Source organism: Leptodactylus fuscus, chromosome 3 (assembly GCF_031893055.1).
Source record: "Leptodactylus fuscus isolate aLepFus1 chromosome 3, aLepFus1.hap2, whole genome shotgun sequence".
NCBI classification, from domain to species: Eukaryota; Metazoa; Chordata; class Amphibia; order Anura; family Leptodactylidae; genus Leptodactylus; species Leptodactylus fuscus.
The window spans coordinates 14132815-14154946 of NC_134267.1; the positions used below are offsets into that span (position 1 = coordinate 14132815).

Sequence of the window (22132 nt, forward strand, 5' to 3'; positions counted from 1 at the left end):
TTCTTGATTTTCTATTATTTTATAGACATTGGTTTGAGCAAATAGAGATGAGTGTCTGAAGATTGGGCGGGTGCAGATTTCCAGATTTCTAATGTAAATGACCCCAATCTGCACATCATTACTACGTTCCCGTTTCAGGACAGTGGCTAGGGTGGCGTAAAAACAAAAAGTTATTTTTTGTTGCAAAAAAATTGTCTTTTTATGCCATGTTGTCCAGTAAAATGGAGTACAGGACATAATACATCTGCCCATAGTCTTTGATATGACTTTTGATGCTCCTCTAGAGCTGCACCTTTTCTCTGGATTGCACTGCCAAGGTATTCCAACACAAGTACTAGAGACTGAAATCTACTTCTTAAATCTTGTCTTTTGACCCATGCTAAATATTCTGCATTCTCATATTCCTACATCTTAATAAATTCTAAATATTTGCATAAATAGTGTTACTTAAAGGGTCTTATCAGACTGGCCATTCCATACAAAGTGGAGATCTGCTGGTGATCAACTGACTGCTTCAGGTCTCGCTTTTATGACCTCCTGCATTCAGCTGTGTCGCTGGAAGAAGCTCCCTGGAGCCATTCATTTCCTTCTGGACATAAGTGGTATTACATGGTGTCCATTCAGATGCCTGGTCATTGGGTCCACTAGGGTAGGAGCCACACTCCCTAGTAGACCTCTGTATTATCACATATTGGGTTTCCAAGTGGGAAACCACTTCCAATGTATATGTATCTCCATAGGTTGTACATATGGGGTCAAGGATATAAATGGATCCTCCATTAATGGTTGTGTCCAGGATTTGGTACAATCTAAGGGTCAGTCAGGTGGGTGTAAAAGAAGCAAAGAAAGGCATACTTACCTGTCCCTGGATCTACATTGTCCACTATCAGTTCCCTTTCTCTCACATGCTGGGGTTGCCGTGCTGAAATCTGTGAGACTCACATGACCAGTGGGAGCGATCGGTGGCCTCAGTGGTTTCCAGTAAGGAACCGATGGCGTATGTGAGTGACATCACGTGAGCCTCATGGCTCATAAGGGAGATGGGACCAGGAATGGACAATAGAGCGATATGGACAGGTCAGTGTGAGTTTAGTTTGTATTTTCCACCCACCTTGGCCACCCCTGAGGTTGTCCCAAATCCTGGAAACCCCTTTAAGGGTGCTGAGTTTTTGGCCTGGAGGATATTTTCCTCTTCGTGTCCTTTCCATGAGCCATAAGTCAATTCCCTATCTCCTTGGCCACTGACAATATAGTATAATATAGATGGAGCCCTGTATAGGTTCTATAAGGATTGAGCCCTTCTCTCTGAGGGCCCCATGATAAGTACACAGGAAGATGACAATGTCCTTCTATAAATATAATATAATATATATATATATATATATATATATATTATTTTTTTCCTATCAGTATGTCTTTGTAGTATGGGAGGAAATCCATGCAAACACGGTGAGAACATACAAACTCCTTACAGTTCCTGGGGGGATTCGAACCCAGGACTCCAGCGCTGCAAGGCTACAGTACTAACCACTGAGCCACCATGTTGTCCTGATGTCCATTTCTATATGTAATATGCCAATAGTATGTGGAGTATCAGGGTATATAGACGACTATCCCAATATACACTGCCATCTTGATACATAACAGGACTATGAAGACACTTCAGGATGTATCAATAGAAGATGTAACGTCCGCTATACGGGGTTTATTACGCGGGGCCAAAGACATTGACTCTTATTATATTTGACTAAGAAAATCCAGAAATATAAGACATCAGCCGAGAGCTCTAATCACTTCTGTCGTCTGAATTGATGTCGTCTCGGCTTTAAAACAACATAATTCTATCTCAACTATCAACTAAGGAAAATAAAATTATACGTAGATGAAATTACTTTCCGCGTTCCGTCATTTTTCAAAAGATTTTGACATTCTTATTCCTAAAGAACTAGTTTTACCTCAGGCGGTGACTGGGAATACTGAGACTGTTTTTCAAGAACTCAGTAGATGAATCAGACTTGATCCCATCACTCACCGAGAATCTTAAGGCAAAACACCGCGTTTTTATTGCAAAAAAGTCTTTCCGCTGAAATTTATGTCTTCTGAGAGCGGCACGATGCGAGACTGCGGACCGCGAGGAGTATGGCGGGGTGTAATTGATAGGCGGGCATTTATTTTTGACATTTTTAAGGTGTTATTAAGTTTAGAAGTGAATTAATCAAAAGTGATAGTGAGCGGCGAAACAGAACGAGCGACTCAATGCCAGGTGGCGGCTGGAAAGGCGGGAAATGGAATCATACTTTTAATGTGTCCTTAAAATGCTTAAGACTAAGTTCACACCGGGTTTTTTGGTCCGGAAGCCGCTTCACGTTCCGGTCCAAAAGCCGGGTAGCTGCGACTGAAAGCCGGTGCACCGCACCAGCATCCAGCCGCGCACTCCGCTCCGGATTAGGCCCAATGAGTGGACCTAGTCGGGAGGAGGGAGTGTCTTCAGGCCAAATCACGAGGTAACTCCGCCTGAAGAATGAGCATCTTCCGAGAGCAGGAAGAAATGGCTCCCGGAAAAATCTCCTGAGTGGATAGCGGTCTTTTTGGTCGGGATTTTTATCCCTTCCCACCGATTTTCACCTACCAAACCAAAATAACTTCTCAGTTCTCAGAGCCATAGGAGGGCTTAAAGTTTGTGGGACAAATTCTCCTTCATGATGGCTTCATTTATTATTCTCTACAATGTACTGGGAAGCTGGAAAGAAATTCAGAACGGGGAGGAATTAGAGAAAATCTGCGTTTATGCAACTTTTTTATGGCTTTGTTTTTATGGCGTTCACTATGCGGCCAAAATGACCTGTCCCCTGTATTCTATGGGTCGGTACGATTCCAGGGATACCAAATTTACGTAGTTTTTTTTTTTATGTTTTAACTAGAGATGAGCGAACACTAAAATGTTCGGGGTTCGAAATCCGATTTGAACAGCCGCTCACTGTTTGAATGGGTTTCGAACCCTATTATAGTCTATGGGGGGAAATGCTCGTTTCAGGGGTAGGCAACATTCAATCAAATTCTACTTACCAAGTGCATGAGTGAGGGTCGGGCTGGATTCTTCTCCCTGCGCAGCGTCCCCGTGTCCTCTTCCGGCCTTGAATTCACTCTGCTAGGCATTGGGCCTGGGCAGAGCTGACTGCGCATGCAAGCACTACAATCGGATATGCACAGTCGGCTCTGCCCAGGCCCGATGACTGGCAGAGTGAATTCAGAGCCAGAAGACGCCGCGGGGAAGCTGCACGGAGAAGACTTCTAAAGGTAGGAGAAGAACCAGCGTTGATTGGCAATATATAGAATTCTGCCATTCAACGCTGGTTCTGCATCAAATCTTAACTTCGAACAGCTAGTAGTACTCGCTCATCTCCAATTTTAACCCCTTAAAAAAGTCCAAATCTTGGCAAAAAAAAAAAATCTTCTTGAAATTGCCATTTTCTGACCTCTATAACTTCCGTGCACGGGGATGCATGAGGCGTCTATTTTTGCAGGGCCACATGTACTCTTTAGTCATTCCATTTTGGGGACTATCTGATGTATTGATCGCTCTTTTTATTCTAATTTTCATGGTGAAATAGTGAGAAAACGGCGGTTTGCGTCTTTCGATTTTATTCCCGCTATGGGGCAATATTTTTATATGTTTGTAGACCGGGTATTTTAAGAAACGGATCTGTATATTTTTATTATTTCAAATCTAGGGAAAAGGGGGGATTTGAATTTTTTTTTAATTTTTTTAATATTTTAAAAAACTTTATTTAGTTTCCTTTTAAATATTTTGTTAGTCCCACTAGGGGGCTCGAACCATTGACTGTAATACAAGTGTAGTGCAGTTTATGGGACTTTCACTACTTAGCTATTATTAGCTGTATTACTATGACAGGTTCGGCAGTCTTCAGTAACAGGACGGCTCTCGTGATCTCGCTGTGCGGGAAAATACCGGCCTGGTGGATATCGGCCCTAGGGGGCAATTTTACACTTGTTGGTCTTGGCTTACAATTCCCCCGCGATCAAAGTTCACTGATCGCGGGCATTAGCTACGGGTCTCCGCTGTACAGCAGAGGCCCAGTCACTATACCTTTAAAGACCCAACATCCGCTGTAATAATGAAATAATAAATAATCCCTTAAAGTCATCTTAAAGGTAATTTGGGGTTTAAAGGTGTCCACCACCAAATCCAACTCATTGCATCCTCCAATAGGAGCATCTCTACTGAGTCTGATGCAGCTGGGATTTTTTCTCTAGCCCCCACCGATCCAGAGCAATCATTTCTATTTCAGCACAGTTCTGCTGCCCTTCTTCAGGCTAATTCCATGGCTGATTCAGTCCCAGCGTTCGCCTCATGGCAGCACCCTGCGCACTAGACTCATTCATTTGGGCCTACTCCAGAGCGGGAAGCGACTGTCGGAATCCGCGACAGTAACGGCAGGCACATTTTGGTCCTATTCTGATGCAGCTTCCCGCGTCAAAATCAGGACCAAAAACGCCATTCTGTGCCCTGAGTGAACAAGCCCGAAGACAGGGAGCGCAGAGAGTATAATTGTGCTGAATGATTGCTCTAGAATGGCGGGCGCTAGAGAAAACATTCCAATTTTTCCAGAATCTGTAGAGAAGCACCTAATGAAGGATGCAAAGAGTTGCAGTTGGAAGAGGTCCTCTTTAAAGGGAGTGTGTCACCAGACCCCAGTATCAACCCAGATTGATTCAGATGACCCTAACCTATCTAAAAGTGTTCTCCCCTTGTAAATCGCAGCCTTTGTTACCAAAGGTACCACATATTCTTTCAACAAGGCAATGAGCTCCATGGAGCAACGAGGGTGTGGTCATTGCTCCAAAGAGCTTACATAGAGAGACAGATGGATTGGACAAGCCGACATCCACAGAAGATCTGGGCTTAGTTCTCCAAGATGGCGGCAGGAACCACCTCCCTGCCCAGTTCCATGCTCCTTGGGGGAGGTGACTGGTTTAATTCATTCTTAAGATTTTGACTTCTTATACTTGGTTGTGGACAGTATAGCTTGAAGTGCCAAGTGTATAGCATGGAGTCAGGTGTGTAGCGTTGTCAGTGCCCATAACCTGGGCCACGAGATCTTCTACCACCAGAACTCTTCTATGTAATGTGTCAGGGGCCTATTGTAGAGATGAGTCTAATCTCTGTACACTTTCAATGACATTATTCATTAGAATTATTATCACTTGCTTATTGCTTTCACTGCTTCGTTAGGAGGTCACATAGAAGACATAAACATTAGACAAGGCTCCTTCCAAAAAGTAACCTATTGAGGAGTGCCTAAGGAGGCAAAATGTAAGGGGCGGCTGATGGATGTCACATGTATATACAACTGAACGGGGCCGTCACTCATAGTATGGTGTAATATAACTAAGGCTATGTACACACTGGAGGCTCTGTTGGTATTACGCCAACAACATGCAGAGCTATTCTCGCCATCATGTCAACCAACATCACAAAAAACTCCAACAGACCCCTTGTAAGTCAATGGCCTCCATTACAAACAGCCATGATTCCGATGAGGCTTAGGATGAACCTAATAGGAGTTAGAGCGCCAAAAATTGTACATCTACGGTCTCCACCACTTCCATTAACACCCTATGGTAAGGACTCGACCTTGGGGCAAATGCTCCTTATGACTTGGTTACCAGCTTCAGACGTCCACACAAATCCATCTACGGTCTAAGAATCTATCAAATGGAGACAAAAATTTTTGGAGAAAAAAAAGAATTCTAAATGTTTTGGGCATCTTCCAGATCAACCACCCAATGACTGGACTGTAAAGAGTAACACACATACAGGAAAATACAATCATCAAGACAAGACCCGAATACCACACACAAACAGGACCAAGGGCGTAACGATACAAAGGCGTAATATTCAAGTCTTCTAAACTTCAATAAAAAGACATGAAAATGAGACAGAACATTCCGGGACGTGATACACGCTGCCGCAACAGCACACAAAATATCAGTTTGGTATTTCATAAAAAGCCACTTAAAGTCCCTGCACTAAATACGGCATATTGCGAGCTCGGACTGGCCAGAAACCTCAATAGATCATCTCCTCCCTACAGAAATATAGAGCCATACACATATATACAGGACATATACAGCTATATACAGTCTCAACAATAGATTTACTCTTGAATAGTGCGGTAACAAAATATTTTCAGGCACAGTGAATCCCTGCCCCATAGAGCTTACAATCTAATTTTTGGTGCCTGATGCACAAATATATAAAGTGACTCGAACAAGGTCTAGGAACCAATATGTCAACTCAGCTATTAGTCTGATCCAAATCCAATGGGTTGTTGTATCTGGTTGCATACAAAGAAATGAGACTGGATGTCGTTTATTGACCTTGTATGTCTCTTGTGATTGGCTAAGAGCTTTAACCCCTTTATCACAGTTTTTGGATAAAAAGATAGATAGATAGAAGGATAGATAGATAGATAGATAGATAGATAGATAGATAGATAGGAGATAGATAGATAGATAGATAGATAGATAGATAGATAGGAGATAGATAGATAGGAGATAGATAGATAGATAGATAGATAGATAGGAGATAGATAGATAGGAGATAGATAGATAGATAGATAGATAGATAGATAGATAGATAGGAGATAGATAGATAGGAGATAGATAGAGAGATAGATAGATAGATAGATAGATAGATAGATAGATAGGAGATAGATAGATAGATAGATAGGAGATAGATAGATAGATAGATAGATAGATAGATAGGAGATAGATAGATAGGAGATAGATAGATAGATAGATAGATAGATAGGAGATAGATAGATAGATAGATAGATAGATAGATAGATAGATAGGAGATAGAGATGATAGATAGATAGATAGATAGATAGATAGATAGATAGATAGATAGATAGATAGGAGATAGAGATGATAGATAGATAGATAGATAGATAGATAGATAGATAGATAGATAGATAGATAGATAGATAGATAGACAGGAGATAGATAGATGGATAAATAGATAAGATAGGTAGATAGATAGATAGATAGATAGATAGATAGATAGATAGATAGATAGATAGATAGATAGATAGATAGGAGATAGAAGATAGATAGATAGATAGATAGATAGATAGATACTAGATAGATAGATAGATAGATAGATAGATAGATAGGAGATAGATAGATAGATAGATAGATAGATAGATAGATAGGAGATAGATAGATAGATAGATAGATAGATAGAAGATAGATAGATAGATAGATAGATGATAGATAGATAGATAGATAGATAGATAGATAGATAGATAGGAGATAGATAGATAGATAGATAGATAGATAGATAGATAGATACTATGCATGATGGGTGGATAAAAGATAGAAAGAGAGAAAAATAGATAATAGATGAATAGATAAATAATCTGATCTTTGTCCATCTTATAGTGGTGACGATGACTTTGGTGATCTTTGGTATATTCTTAAATTCTGACAATTCTATAAATAAAAGAATATCCATAAAATAACGGATGAGCCAATAAACCCTTTCAGTAGCCGACCCCTGTGTCACCTGTGGCCGTAACGTTTGCATTAATCTACCGGTAAATGACTTAGGACAGAGGAGACCTGAATGAAAACCTCTGCGGGCGGAAGCCTTCTTGGGTGCGATATCGTGGAGGGCGCCATCAGCTAATAGAAATCGTTATTCCGAGGAAATACAAAATGGTCTTCTGGAGAGGGAAGGAGCAGATGTCAAAGAAAAGTAATTCCATTGATTGAAAGCCAACGGGTAAAGCTTCTCTCCCCAGTAAGAGAAAACCACTTGCCAAACACAATGAGGCGCCACATTTGTCGTGTCGTCGCTCACATCCCTGCAGCTGGATCGGACAACGGAAACCATTTATATAAAGTAGAACTTTCTGTCTCCGTCTTGCGATTTGTCACACTATGTTGTCAGGTCAGATGCTTTGTGTAATGATTAATATCTTACAGTACCGGCTACTTCAATCTGTGCAAAACACGTATTTTATCCCTGATAAAAAATTCTGTAGAGAGCTTGGCGCCCAACCTGGGGCCCTTCAGCTTTGGGGAATCTGCAACTCCTAGCATACCGGGAGTTGTAGTATCGCCACCATCATAGACCCCGGGCTGCGGACCGCTGCTCTAGAACAATAGGTTATACTATTTTATTGACTATTTTAGTGGTATTCTATCATCACCAACCAGTGGGGCTCCAGATTATAGGACGGAGAAAATATCGTGGTTGATATGTAATATATCTCTACTATATACTGTATATGACAAATATAGACACCTCTGGATATGTACTAAGCAGTGAAACATTTAGCAAAACTGCCGAAAAGACAAACAAGGCATTGTTGCTCTTAGCAATCAGATTAAAAACCAATGCTCTGATTGGCTGCCATGTTGGTCTTGTTGGCAGCCTTGATAAATGAGGCCTAGCTATGTGCATTAAATTAGGAACAGAAGATATCAAAATATAAGCATCTTTTCAGAAAAGTTAATGAAGGTGTATCATAAAAATATAGCCTGAATGTCACAATATATCGCAAATATAAAAGCTGAAGCAACCGCACGGGGAAGTATTGAAGTAGAAAGAAACACTCCAGGCAAAACTGGTACGGGAACACTCCAGGCAATGCTGTATACTGTGTAATCTCTAGTTTAGGATCCGCGGGGGCGGTGCTTGATTGTATTTGAATCATGCTCCACCCCCTAGGAGCTACACTTGGCTTAAAATAATGTATACGGTTTGCCCGGAGTGTTCCTTGAATAGAACAACACTTGCACAATATATGAGCTGGATCCCTGGGGCTCATACCAAAGTTATCTCATGCTCACTCGTAACTCTATTCGATAAAAGTCGTCATAATCAGTCAAATCTTATCAAGAAATAATTACACAATGGTAGCACACTGGAAGACTCGTCATTTATAATGTCCTGATCTGCTATGAGATTCGTTTAGTACTTTCTAATCCGCAGGTGGCGCTGTATGCTATTGCTAAAAATTCTACTGTGTTTCCCAGTCTCAATAAACATTCAAGAAAAAAAAACAGCGACATCTGCTGGGTGCAAGAAAGTACTGCACTTCATAACCCTAAAACGCTTACAGTTTCTTCCATAACTTCTCGTATCTTTCTCCCGTAAAGCAGAAGGGAATCTATAAAAATATATATTATATATATCCGAATTTCCCCGCTTTTTATACCTTCCTGTTCTATGAAAAGCCCCATGAAAGAACCTACGAAGCACAATGTTGTCTATATATTGTGACATTCAGTGGGTGGATTTGCAAGCTTTTTAGAAAGGCCGCGGCAATGAAAGATGTTTCATACAGTCCTACAGGCCGTCTTGTCCGTCTCTCCAACTGGACAAGGGTGAAAATCAGTTACATAAGGCATGCTTTCTGGGAAGAAATATCATAAAACGACTTCCCAATATTCAATATAAAGGTGCGTCGGCCCCTCTCTTCTCATCCGGTCGTAAAGTCAGTAATCCTTAATCCTATCCTTGGGGTTGAGGAAATACAACCGCCATCATCTGTGTCTCCGATCTCATCTTCTTCTCCTGGTTTCTCATGATATGTGTAAAATTCATGTAAATCTACTATTCAGCAAGTCCATCCAGAGACGGAAGGAATCAATGCCAACCACGTCCTAACATAGACGGCTGGTAGAGCCCACCTTGAAGACGTAGTTCGTGTTTGCCCATCTCGTAGAAGGTTGGATATCCTTATACCCACTTTAGAAAACCCTGTCGCAGGCAGTGCTTGAAACATGGAGGGCTGGGCACTATGACAATGACTCGAACGTCTTCAGGTTCTTCTAGCTGGATCCAAATATATCTCTTTCGGATTCTGGAGATTGGGGCCGAGATATCTCAAAGATCTCTTGTGGTGACTGCGAGCACCTTCTTGACGCTAATATTCGTAGGATTTCGGCAAGCTGTTTTTCGATATTTGTGATCTTTGTATTCAAAGCTTTAATGTCTTCCTTTAACTCATGCTTGACCTCTAACACTGTAGCTTGCAGAGTCTGTTCTGGAATGGGATAAAACGTGTGTTTGACTTCGGCCTGCACAGGACTTCGATCCTGGGGGCTCTTGGTCTCCCCAACGCTGTCTAAACGTAAATCACTTTTTGTGATGCCACTGTCACAGGAATCTGTCTTCTTTAACGTGGCCTCCCCTGACGGTTTAGTTCTGTCAGGTAATATCTCCATAGACTCGGCTTTAGCTACTTTGTTCCAATCCTCCCCTTTCCCACACGCATCTCTAAACCTTGCCCACCCTTTCCTTTTCACCAACTCCCCGGCCACTTTACTCCCGGTGGCTTCAGAGACCGGAGCATGGAGCTTAGCTCGGTCGGATACGCCAGAGGTTGACGCCGCTTGGAAAGATACTGGAGTTGCGGGGCTTTCGGTGACGGTGACAAGGCTGGCTTTTATCGTGTTGCGAGCAGAATGTTCCACCAGTATGTTGCCTTTCTCTAGATCGCGGTCATTGGGGTCTCTCACTCCTCGTTCTGCTGCCAGACGAGCCTCCTTCTGCTGACGGAATCTTTGAAACAGTCGTCGGACTGGATGGTCTGGTGGGAGGATCAGAGGGGCTTCGTTTTTACTTTTCATCCATTCTTCTTCTTCTCGTTTCACATCACTAATTTTCCGGAACACTATCTGAAAAACAGAAGTAAGGTTGGTCAATCTATCGTTTCGACAATATATCACAGATGTAAAACCTACGAATTTAAATCATCTTCTTTATAGTTGTCACTTACAGGGTACACCAATAATGTTACTGGTTGTATCTCATGATAGAACCAGCCATACACGTTAGATTACTGTTGGCTAAACTCCTAGAATGTTGAAGAAGAGAAGGATCAGGTCTTCTGATAAACACATGTCTGATCTTTTTGTTCTCTCACCCCTCATTCACATCTGCATTTGGTAATCCATTTGGTATCCCCGCCGAACGGAATACCAAATGCATTGCCAAGCGGTGTGCAGTGAAAGCACATGGGCCCCATAGACTACAATGGGGTCTGTGTGAAATCTTGTCAGGTGGCAACAAAGCCTGAACAGAAAAGAACCATATTAAGCCCCGCCCCTGCGGATCTCCAGAAGGAAATCTGTACCAGTTACTTTCTTGGATGAGTTTCACACAGGGGACATCACTGGTTTCCATTTTGTTCAATAGAATTATACCTGTACAAGCTCCTGCATCTTACTAAGGGTAAAGGTAAATACCCTTGAATGTTTTTTTATATTTTTTTGCCCAGGTACAAATTACGATAGGTTGATGTACATTTTATACTCTCTCCTATAAGGTACTGTAAAAAAGCACTTTTTGCGCACTCAGCTACCATAGCCATGTTTTTGCAATCAGATACATGACGTGAGCCTGTTGGAGACCACAGGGATGACTTCTCTTGTTTATTGAACTAAAATTTATTTCCCAAATGGCCCAGGAAATGGCCATCTGTGCCCGCCATTAATGAATTTCTCCGGTCGTTAGATTGTAGCTTACGTGTCATGTTTCCTATTAGGAGCCGGCCCAAGGTATTGTAGATTCCTCAGAATCCTATGAAGAGCTTTTACAGGAGCAATAAACCTAAAGTGCAAAGCTTATAAAAGAACGAGCTAACACTGTCCTCAGATACGCCGAGTAAATGGAAGATCACAGACCTGGAGATACGGTAAAATAGTCATCACTGATGCAAGGATTTTTGGGGATTCCCATTGGTATTGTCCTTGAGAATCACTTCAGCCAGTAGCCCCTACCTTCTAAAGGCCCATAATGGTACAAGAGATGGCGTTTCGTTTGGTCACTGAACTGCTACTAAAGAAGGTGCACAAACATCAAGTCTACTGCAAGAGTTCCCCAAAAAGACAAGGATCAAAAACAAAATTCCAACTCTCTGAGCCAGAAGATCTCACAAGAGGTTGAAAAAGACCCTGAAGTCCCATCTGTATTATAGAATCTGCCAAGTCTGCCGGAACTACGTGGCCACCAAATCGTAAGCTCTTGTTTACAAAGTAGGTAGCAACCAGGAAAATGGAAACAGGTGTGGCGCTTTTTTTAAGAGCAAGTTGCCCTGTTTCCCAACCCATTTAATCATCATCTTCCTCATCCCCAGTCCTGCAGATAGATAGGTTACTGTCACCAGAACCAGCATATCACCCCAGCCCTGCAGATAGATAGGTTACTGTCACCAGAACCAGCATATCACCCCAGCCCTGCAGATAGATAGGTTACTGTCACCAGAACCAGCATATCACCCCAGCCCTGCAGATAGATAGGTTACTGTCACCAGACCCAGCATATCACCCCAGTCCTGCAGATAGATAGGTTAGTGTCACCAGAACCAGCATATCACCCCAGCCCTGCAGATAGATAGGTTACTGTCACCAGACCCAGCATATCACCCCAGTCCTGCAGATAGATAGGTTACTGTCACCAGAACCAGCATATCACCCCAGCCCTGCAGATAGATAGGTTACTGTCACCAGAACTAGCATATCACCCCAGCCCTGCAGATAGATAGGTTAGTGTCACCAGAACCAGCATATCACCCCAGCCCTGCAGATAGATAGGTTACTGTCACCAGAACCAGCATATCACCCCAGCCCTGCAGATAGATAGGTTACTGTCACCAGACCCAGCATATCACCCCAGTCCTGCAGATAGATAGGTTACTGTCACCAGAACCAGCATATCACCCCAGCCCTGCAGATAGATAGGTTACTGTCACCAGACCCAGCATATCGCCCCAGTCCTGCAGATAGATAGGTTAGTGTCACCAGACCCAGCATATCACCCCAGTCCTGCAGATAGATAGGTTACTGTCACCAGAACCAGCATATCACCCCAGCCCTGCAGATAGATAGGTTACTGTCACCAGACCCAGCATATCACCCCAGTCCTGCAGATAGATAGGTTACTGTCACCAGAACCAGCATATCACCCCAGCCCTGCAGATAGATAGGTTACTGTCACCAGACCCAGCATATCGCCCCAGTCCTGCAGATAGATAGGTTAGTGTCACCAGAACCAGCATATCGCCCCAGCCCTGCAGATAGATAGGTTACTGTCACCAGAACCAGCATATCACCCCAGCCCTGCAGATAGATAGGTTAGTGTCACCAGAACCAGCATATCACCCCAGCCCTGCAGATAGATAGGTTACTGTCACCAGAACCCAGTATATCACCCCAGCCCTGCAGATAGATAGGTTACTGTCACCAGACCCAGCATATCACCCCAGCCCTGCAGATAGATAGGTTACTGTCACCAGGACCAGCATATCACCCCAGCCCTGCAGATAGATAGGTTACTGTCACCAGACCCAGCATATCACCCCAGCCCTGCAGATAGATAGGTTAGTGTCACCAGGACCAGCATATCACCCCAGCCCTGCAGATAGATAAGTTAGTGTCACCAGAATATATCACCCCAACAATGAGGGTGTTACCGCTGTTCCAAAGAGCTCATCTGCAAAAACAGCAATATCTTGGCAATGGAGGCAGAGATTCACAAAAGGAACTGTGGGGGGCAAGAATTGGGTAAAGCTTATTTCCTTATTTTGTATCACTCCCTGAATCTATGAGATTGATCTGATCTCTGATTGTTGGGACACCCTGACAGGTTATAGGAAGATCATCCAGGACTGTGGTGGATACATTGTGGAGCATTGTGGAGATATTCTGGAGAAAATGGCCCAAATGTGATGATTTTGTTCCAATTTGGAGCTTTTCCAGAGCAGAGTGTCTGTTTTTGATGTTATTTTTGCGCCCGGTAATAGCTATTTTATATTAATAAATGGGAAATTTCAGGTTGTTTACAGTAAGTAAAATATAATTAAAGGAAATGATGGGAAGAATCGACATCTGCGGACGCAGCAGACATTTTTACATGTCTTTTATCCGGCTACAATTCTATTGCTAAATTATCATATTTTACCAATTTGCATACAAATGATATATGCAGGCCAGACCTCTCATCTGTATTCATGTTAATGAAGTTATTAGGTCTCGTTTAGAGCATATAATCCTTGGGGAATTGGCTGTCGGCTGCTTCTCGTGGGCTGCGCAGAGGAGTCAATCACCCATCGGAGAGCAGGTGGAGGTGCGATGTCAACAAATCATATCGATGTTCAGCCAGCGGCAGCAGCGACGTACGTACCAGAGATGATGCAGTACAGACCAGCGCCCTCCAAAGATTAGGCTAAAGAATTGCACTCACCCAAAGGTAACAGGATTACTTCTTTATTGATACACAACGCGTTTCAGGCCAACAGCCCTTTCTCAAGTGTAAGTAATCTTAAATAGAAGACATATACACGTACACAGCACAGAGTCAGACCAGGTGACTAGTATCGGGCCATGAAGAGACTGGATCCACTGCTGGCTTGTCCATCTATGATGCTATCTGGTGGTATAAACCTGTGAAGGACGCCCTACAAATTTCCAAGAAGGGTGTGGAAGAGGAATCAATCACTTGGCCCCTACGTACAAGGTCAGGAAACAAAAGGTGAAGGTATGTGAAGAATTTAGCTGGTCGATGTCCACATTATGGTCTCCACACCATGATATCACAGCCAGCAGGTTGTGGACCTACTGTGCTACCAAACTGGCTTGGCTTTGGGTCACCTCTGAGGCCATTGCCTAAGCTATAGGATTCTGGACTTCTCTGTGGGGTGACGGCCAAATACTTGCATTGGTAGCAGTTCAGTGGCCCAAAAGACGCGAGGAGTTATGCAAGAGAATGGCCAGGTACAAGCAGGAGGTCAGGGCAGGAGGCAAAGGATCTGAGGTCAGGTTCTAACCAAGGTCAGACATGGACAACTGGATGGGCAGGGACAAGTATGTAGTTGAGCGCAAGCCATATCATAACATATCATGTTAAGCCAGATACAGCAAGTTTAGCTGGCTAGGAACCTTATTGTTCAAGCACCCAGCAAAGGGCGTGACAACAATATATAAGCAGGGATTGGTTGTAAGTGGCTGAAGACAGATTAAAAGCAAAGACTTGTACATTAAGGTCTAATTCAATAGTAGTATAATGTCCACAATATGGCCACAAATCCCATTTTGATCATGGGTCTAATGGCCTGAAATACGGCACCACAGAGCTCTATGTTGATGTTAGTTCTGGTCACCTGTGTACTGTCACAGCATCGCCAACATTTTCGGATGGATGTCCAGGAGAATGGTACATGAAAAAAAAAATTGTGAAAAGAGCCACGCCTCTATTACTGAGGACACACCCCTTTTCGACCCTTTGTGTGCTGGTCACGCTCGCTCTGATGCTTGTCTTAAAGGGATTCTCCAGAACTATGATATGATAGGTCATCCAATATCAGATCAGTGGGAGCCTTACAGATCAGCTATGGTCTTTGGTTACCAAGCACAGCGCCATACATTAAATCGTGGCTGTGCTTGGTATTACAGTTCAGCTCTATTCATTTGAATGGGACTGAGCTGCAACAATGGACGTAATGCCATTGGCCTTGGAAGAGGAATTGGAGCTTACCCAAGCGCTGCAAACATTTCAAACTGCCGATCGGAGGGGATGTCAGGTGTTGGACTGATCTATCCTAAGGATGGTCCTCGATATGATAGTCCCAAAAACACCATCAAATACATGAAATCTCAGGTTAGAGCCCATTTTCTGTATGATATAAGCAGGGATATAAAGTGGATCCCCGGCAGAGCTGTCACCGGGCGATTCTCGGGTAAGGTTAGGTAATAATCTAATAACTTCCGCTAACGGGGTTGTTCATTGTCTGGGCTGCAAAAACACAATCACGACTATAATAGGCTTTATTCCCCGGAGGAAGGAGAAGGAATAACTGCATGCAAGGAGCCGCGGCCGCGCTGCCGAGTGACTGCGCTGAGGTTACGGATAATAAGTCGCTGGCACAATCTGTATGTATTTATATGAACAATTAATGAGTATTGACCATATGAAGAAAGCCGGAGAGAAAGGAACAGAACATGACGGAAGAGCTGAAGACGTGATCAGAGGTACACGACTGACTATAGATCCATAGATACTCAGACAGCTCAGGGAGTTAAACAGAACCTTTCACCAACTCCAAATCTTTGTATCCGTCCATAGATGCCAATCCGGTGATTCCAACACAGTTGGAATTTTTTTCTCTAGTCCCCACCATTCCTGAGCAATCCTTGCTGTTAGTCTCAGTATTCAAAATGGAAATGAGGTCTGTACTGTCAAGTGGGCAGTTCTGAGCTGGAGAAGATAGTCTAGGACCACCCACCTGACAGTAGACAAGCTAATTAGCATATTGGGTGCTGAAACTAACAGAACTGATTGCTCAGGAATGGTGGGGGCTAGAGAAAAAATTTCAACTTTGCCAAAATCAGCGGAGCACCTATGAAGCAGGGATGTAACTACCTCCACATAACGTATAGTGGCTGCTATGGATCCCATGTCTTAGGGGTGCTGGTGTTATAACATTTCTGTAAAATGGCATGAGTGGTGTAAAAATCTCAAGTGCTCACGCTGTGGGTTGACCATACTGAGCCTTAAAAACAAAATAATCAGTAGTAAGACCCTTATAATACACCCTGTGGCCTCACTAACATAGAAATAGCCCCCCCCCCCAATCTACAAACCCTCTCCCTATAAAACATGCTGATACTGCTGGGAGTCGCTGCGGAGATCACCTGGATGTCTAATGTCTTGTTAGCACACAGAATTATTCTGCTTATGTTCCTCAATCTTCAGGTTAATAGACCGGTGACCCAAAATAATGTTACTTGTAAAGGAGTAAAATCAGAAAATCGCTCAGATCCAAGACATGGAGGCAAATAATTGTTTAACATCTTAGGCAGCGTTCACACTATTGTTGGTGTCCGTTAAAAAAAAAACAAAAAAAAAACAACAAACCCCCTCCCCCCCAGACCATAACAAACATTAACGTACACTAACTAATGTTAATATGTTTGTTTTTTTCTTAATTGATCCATTTAATGAATACATTAGTGTCATTTAGTATTTGTTTTTTTTTGTTTGTTTCTGCTTTCTGAGCATGTGCAGAAAGAAATGGACACAAAATACCGGACAGTAACTGATGGCTGATCGGATATCACTTACTGTCTAAGTCCGTTTTTTTTTATCTGACGTAAAAGTCCGGCCTGTAGGATTTTTTTGTCCACAAAAAAAAAAAAAAAAAAAAAACAGACATGTGACTTATTGGGTGTATAAAGGACACAAGTTAAAACCCCATTGAAATCAATGGAAATTTTAACGGATTTCTGATGGTTCAGTGTCCACTGCTAAAATCTTGTAACTGACAATAGCAACGGCCGCTGCTGATGGTCACCGACAGAAGTGTGAACGCTCCCTAATATGGATATTCATCCTAAATCTGCTCAATGTGATATTAAGGGGGGCGCTACTAAGAAAAAAGAATCAATACAATCCACAAGTAAACCACTATGTACTAATGAAAGGAGTCTGTGTATCCCTATTGTATACTTATTCAGTGTACTCACCTCTCCATTTATCATATAACCCTATATATCACAAAGTTCAGCTTCTCTCCTCTATCATATAACCCTATATATCACAGAGCTCAGCTTCTCTCCTCTATCATATACCCCTATATATCACAAAGCTCAGCTTCTCTCCCCTATCATATAACCCTATATATCACAAAGTTCAGCTTCTCTCCTCTATCATATAACCCTATATATCACAGAGCTCAGCTTCTCTCCTCTATCATATACCCCTATATATCACAAAGCTCAGCTTCTCTCCCCTATCATATAACCCTATAATTCACAAAGTTCAGCTTCTCTCCTCTCTCATATAACCCTATATATCACAGAGCTCAGCTTCTCTCCTCTATCCTATAACCCTATATATCACAGAGCTCAGCTTCTCTCCTCTATCATATAACCCTATATATCACAGAGCTCAGCTTCTCTCCTCTATCATATACCCCTATATATCACAAAGCTCAGCTTCTCTCCCCTATCATATAACCCTATATATCACAAAGTTCAGCTTCTCTCCTCTATCATATAACCCTATATATCACAGAGCTCAGCTTCTCTCCTCTATCCTATAACCCTATATATCACAGAGCTCAGCTTCTCTCCTCTATCATATAACCCTATATATCACAGAGCTCAGCTTCTCTCCTCTATCATATACCCCTATATATCACAAAGCTCAGCTTCTCTCCCCTATCATATAACCCTATATATCACAAAGTTCAGCTTCTCTCCTCTATCATATAACCCTATATATCACAGAGCTCAGCTTCTCTCCTCTATCCTATAACCCTATATATCACACAGCTCAGCTTCTCTTCTCTCTTAGAGCTGTATAATCTCATCCACTATGCTGGTATTGTATAATGTAATGGGTAAGCTGGGGGCCATTCTGGTGACATTTACCCCGCCTGCTGCATAGAGTCTACTTGTGACCCCATCCTATAACTTAGACATCTGCAATCTTGTTGTTATATGTTGCTTCTAAGTATATCCTAAGACTGTAGACCTCTATTCCATTTTAGTATCTCCTAGCTATACTGTTTTCCTACCTCTATATGTCATGTATAAAGTCTCCTGGCGAGATGGAATTATATTTACTCGCCGCTCTTCTACTGAACTCATCTGAGACTTGGAATAAAGGGTTTAATGCAATTGCCGGTTGACAGGTCAGCTTTGAAGAATTTTCCCCCCGAAAATAAAAAAAAAGAGAGTAAAGAGATGTAACGAAGTACTATAGGGGACGGATCAAAGTGATCCCGCTGCATTATGGGAAGATCACTGGAAATGCACATGCATTAAATATAGACCCATTAGGGAGTCACAGACATGTAAGATATATAGAGATTCAGGGAGGGAAGTACAGCAACTCCAAGTTCTATGTAAGTGGAATAATGTACCGCACATGTAGTTTGACTTTTTGTGAGATACTATATACAGCTCGCTCTTTGGGTCAGATTATATCAATTTTGTAATTTGCACCCTCTAGTACTCTGGTGGACCAATCCAGCCCTGATGTTATAGAGCTTTACATAACTCCTTTCCCATAAAAATGTGATCTCCCCTGGGCCTTCACTTATTATACTCTGAAGCAGGGGGCCTCAAACGTTTCAAACGTTTCACTGTCCCTCAAACCACTGGAGGGCCGAAATATAGTTTAAAAAAAAAATTAAGATTATATGTTCCATAGTAGCAACCCCCACATTATTATACTCTCCACAGCAGGCCCCCCCCACAGTATTATATGCTCCACAGTATGCCCCCCCCCCAGTATTATATGCTCCTCAGTACACCTCCAACACTGTATTATATGCTCCTCAGTACACCCCACACACAGTATTATATGCTCCTCAGTACACCTCCAACACTGTATTATATGCTCCTCAGTACACCCCACACACAGTATTATATGCTCCTCAGTACACCCCCCAAACACAATATTATATGCTCCTCAGTACAACCCCCCCACACAGTATTATATGCTCCACAGTACACCCCACACACAGTATTATATGCTCCTCAGTACACCCCTTACACACACAGTATTATATGCTCCTCAGTAAACCCCCACACACACAGTATTATATGCTCCACAGTACGCCTCCCCGCACAGTATTATATGCTCCTCAGTACACCCCCCACACACAGTATTATATGCTCCCCAGTACACCCCCCCACACACACAGTATTATATGCTCCTCAGTACACTCCCCACACACAGTATTATATGCTCCACAGTACACCTCTCCACACACAGTATTATATGCTCCACAGTACACCCCACACACACAGTATTATATGCTCCACAGTACACCTCTCCACACACAGTATTATCTGCTCCTCAGTACACCCCCCTCAGTATTATATGCTCCACAGTACACCTCTCCCCACACAGTATTATATGCTCCACAGTACACCCCCACACACACAGTATTATCTGCTCCACAGTACACACCCCCACACACAGTATTATATGCTCCACAGTATGCCTCCCCACACACAGTATTATATGCTCCACAGTACACCACACACACACAGTATTATATGTTCCACAGTACACCCCCACACACAGTATTATATGCTCCACAGTACCCCCCCACACACACACACAGTATTATATGCTCCACAGTATGCCTCCCCACACACAGTATTATATGCTCCACAGTACACCACACACACACAGTATTATATGTTCCACAGTACACCCCCACACACAGTATTATATGCTCCACAGTACCCCCCCCACACACACACACAGTATTATATGCACCTCAGTACACCCGGACAAATGTCCTCAGCGGACTGCACATAGTTTGAGAACTCCTGCTCTGAAGTCTGGAGAGACCCCTGAGTACTATAACAATTTGTGGAAGGCAAATTCAAAATATTTTGGGTTCGGACGAATAAGAATTGTTTGAAAATTCAAACTGAACCCAGCTCATTACAAAAAAGGTTTGCTTATCTCTCAAACTGCATCACCCACTTGTTAATTTATTCATACATTTCCAACAGGAATAGCAGAGGAACAGCACAACACAGTGGGCCACGTTTATGAAGACTGGCGATCTTTGTCTTTCTCCTCGGGGCGCACGACGTCACAGAAGAGCCCCCGGAAGAGGAAGACAAAATCCGTCAGATGCTGCAAGGAGGCCACAAAACCGAACAATTTGCAATATTCGGGTCAAATCTGTTTCGTTGCGATCCAATTCACCCAGCACTACAAGGCCTAATAAATCTGCCACAGTGTTCCAGAACAGACGTTGCAGGATTGCTGACTGTTCCCTTTCACGATGCTCTCCTATGCCGTCAGAGGGATTTCTATTGTTCTCCTGTCCACGGCACTTTTCAGCGTACTGCGGTATTTGCATTCAGGCGGTGCTCAAGGACAACAGGACTATCAGCAATTACTGGCCGTACGGAGTCCGCCGCTCCGAAATATTCCTGATGCATGCTGAAATTGTTTTCTACACTGTCAATAAAAGTGTGTCCCATTAGCAATGATTTCCAAACTTCAGCTATAAGTGTTTATTAATGTGATGGTCAGTAGAGTGCGAAAATGGAACATCTTAGCCGGCTCGGCGCATAATGCAGCGATGCCGCCACTACCCAGCTATCAACGATGTGTCATGGCTGCATCTGTATTAGCGTCAACGAAATGGGAACCCCCCACCGTCAGGGCCATTACATGTTGCTCTGGGTAATTGTCTCTTGAAATATTCCTCTCCTTTCGAAACAATTTGGCAAAGTGTTAAGAATGGCGGCAATTATATATTCCCGGCAGGAAGGAGCCCGCCATGAATTGTGCTCATCTTTTACTCGTCCCCTCGGATGACAGTGGATGTGTTGAGTATTAATGTCACATCTTTAGAGGGAAGAGTTATTTCCATTTTATACCGCTTTTTTTTTGTTTTAGGCTGCAGATTGGTGGCAGACATTTTTGAGATGGTCTCTCATCTGAATACTTGGGTAATGGTGTCAGAGAGAAGGGCGTGCACAGGGTGTTGTGAAAATTTTTAGGCAAAGGCGTGCCCCTAGGGGTGTGACAGTTTTGGCAGAACTGGGCAGGGATCTTTTTCTCGCCGCCATCTTGGAGAACTAAGCACAGATCTTCTGTGGATGTTGCTTGCTCCAATCTGTCTGGCTCTTCTTGTTCTCCCAGACGGACTGGATGATGATGAGATCAGGGCTATATCTGTGGGGGCTGGGTCATCCCTTCCAGGACTCCTCCTCCAAAGGGCAAAGGTCACACCGAATATTGATGGGATTTACATTACTCTTTTCTTTATTGACTTCATTTCATCAAGTGACATATGATAAACTATTAACCCTTCTATTTCTGAAAGCATTTCTTTTACACTTGCCTATAACTTTTGCACAGTATTGTATATATATTTATATATATAGAGAGAGAGAGTTACATCTTAAAAGGTGATGCTGGAGGAGATTGGAGATGGCGCCTTTACTACTCAGTGGTAAATATTGGCTTACGTTCCAGTCCTTGAATTGTCCTTTACTATCGAAGTGATGAAGTTTCCTGATGGCCACGTTATGCTAATGTGACATTCATTAC

General features: G+C 42.9%; 2 protein-coding genes across 3 annotated transcripts in view; one reads left to right on the forward strand and one right to left on the reverse strand.

Moving 5' to 3' along the window:
- Window positions 1-22132, forward strand: part of HHAT (hedgehog acyltransferase) — a 346637-nt gene that overhangs the window by 200431 nt on the left and 124074 nt on the right. The gene's annotated exons all lie outside the window — the stretch shown is intronic.
- The window catches only part of KCNH1 (potassium voltage-gated channel subfamily H member 1), a 214055-nt gene continuing 201725 nt past the window's right edge, over window positions 9803-22132 (reverse strand). For both annotated transcript variants that reach the window (XM_075267108.1, XM_075267106.1), the window contains one exon: window positions 9803-10716. In XM_075267108.1, coding sequence (XP_075123209.1) covers window positions 9868-10716 — 849 coding nt within the window. In that variant the 3' untranslated portion in view covers window positions 9803-9867. The remainder of the gene's footprint in view (window positions 10717-22132) is intronic.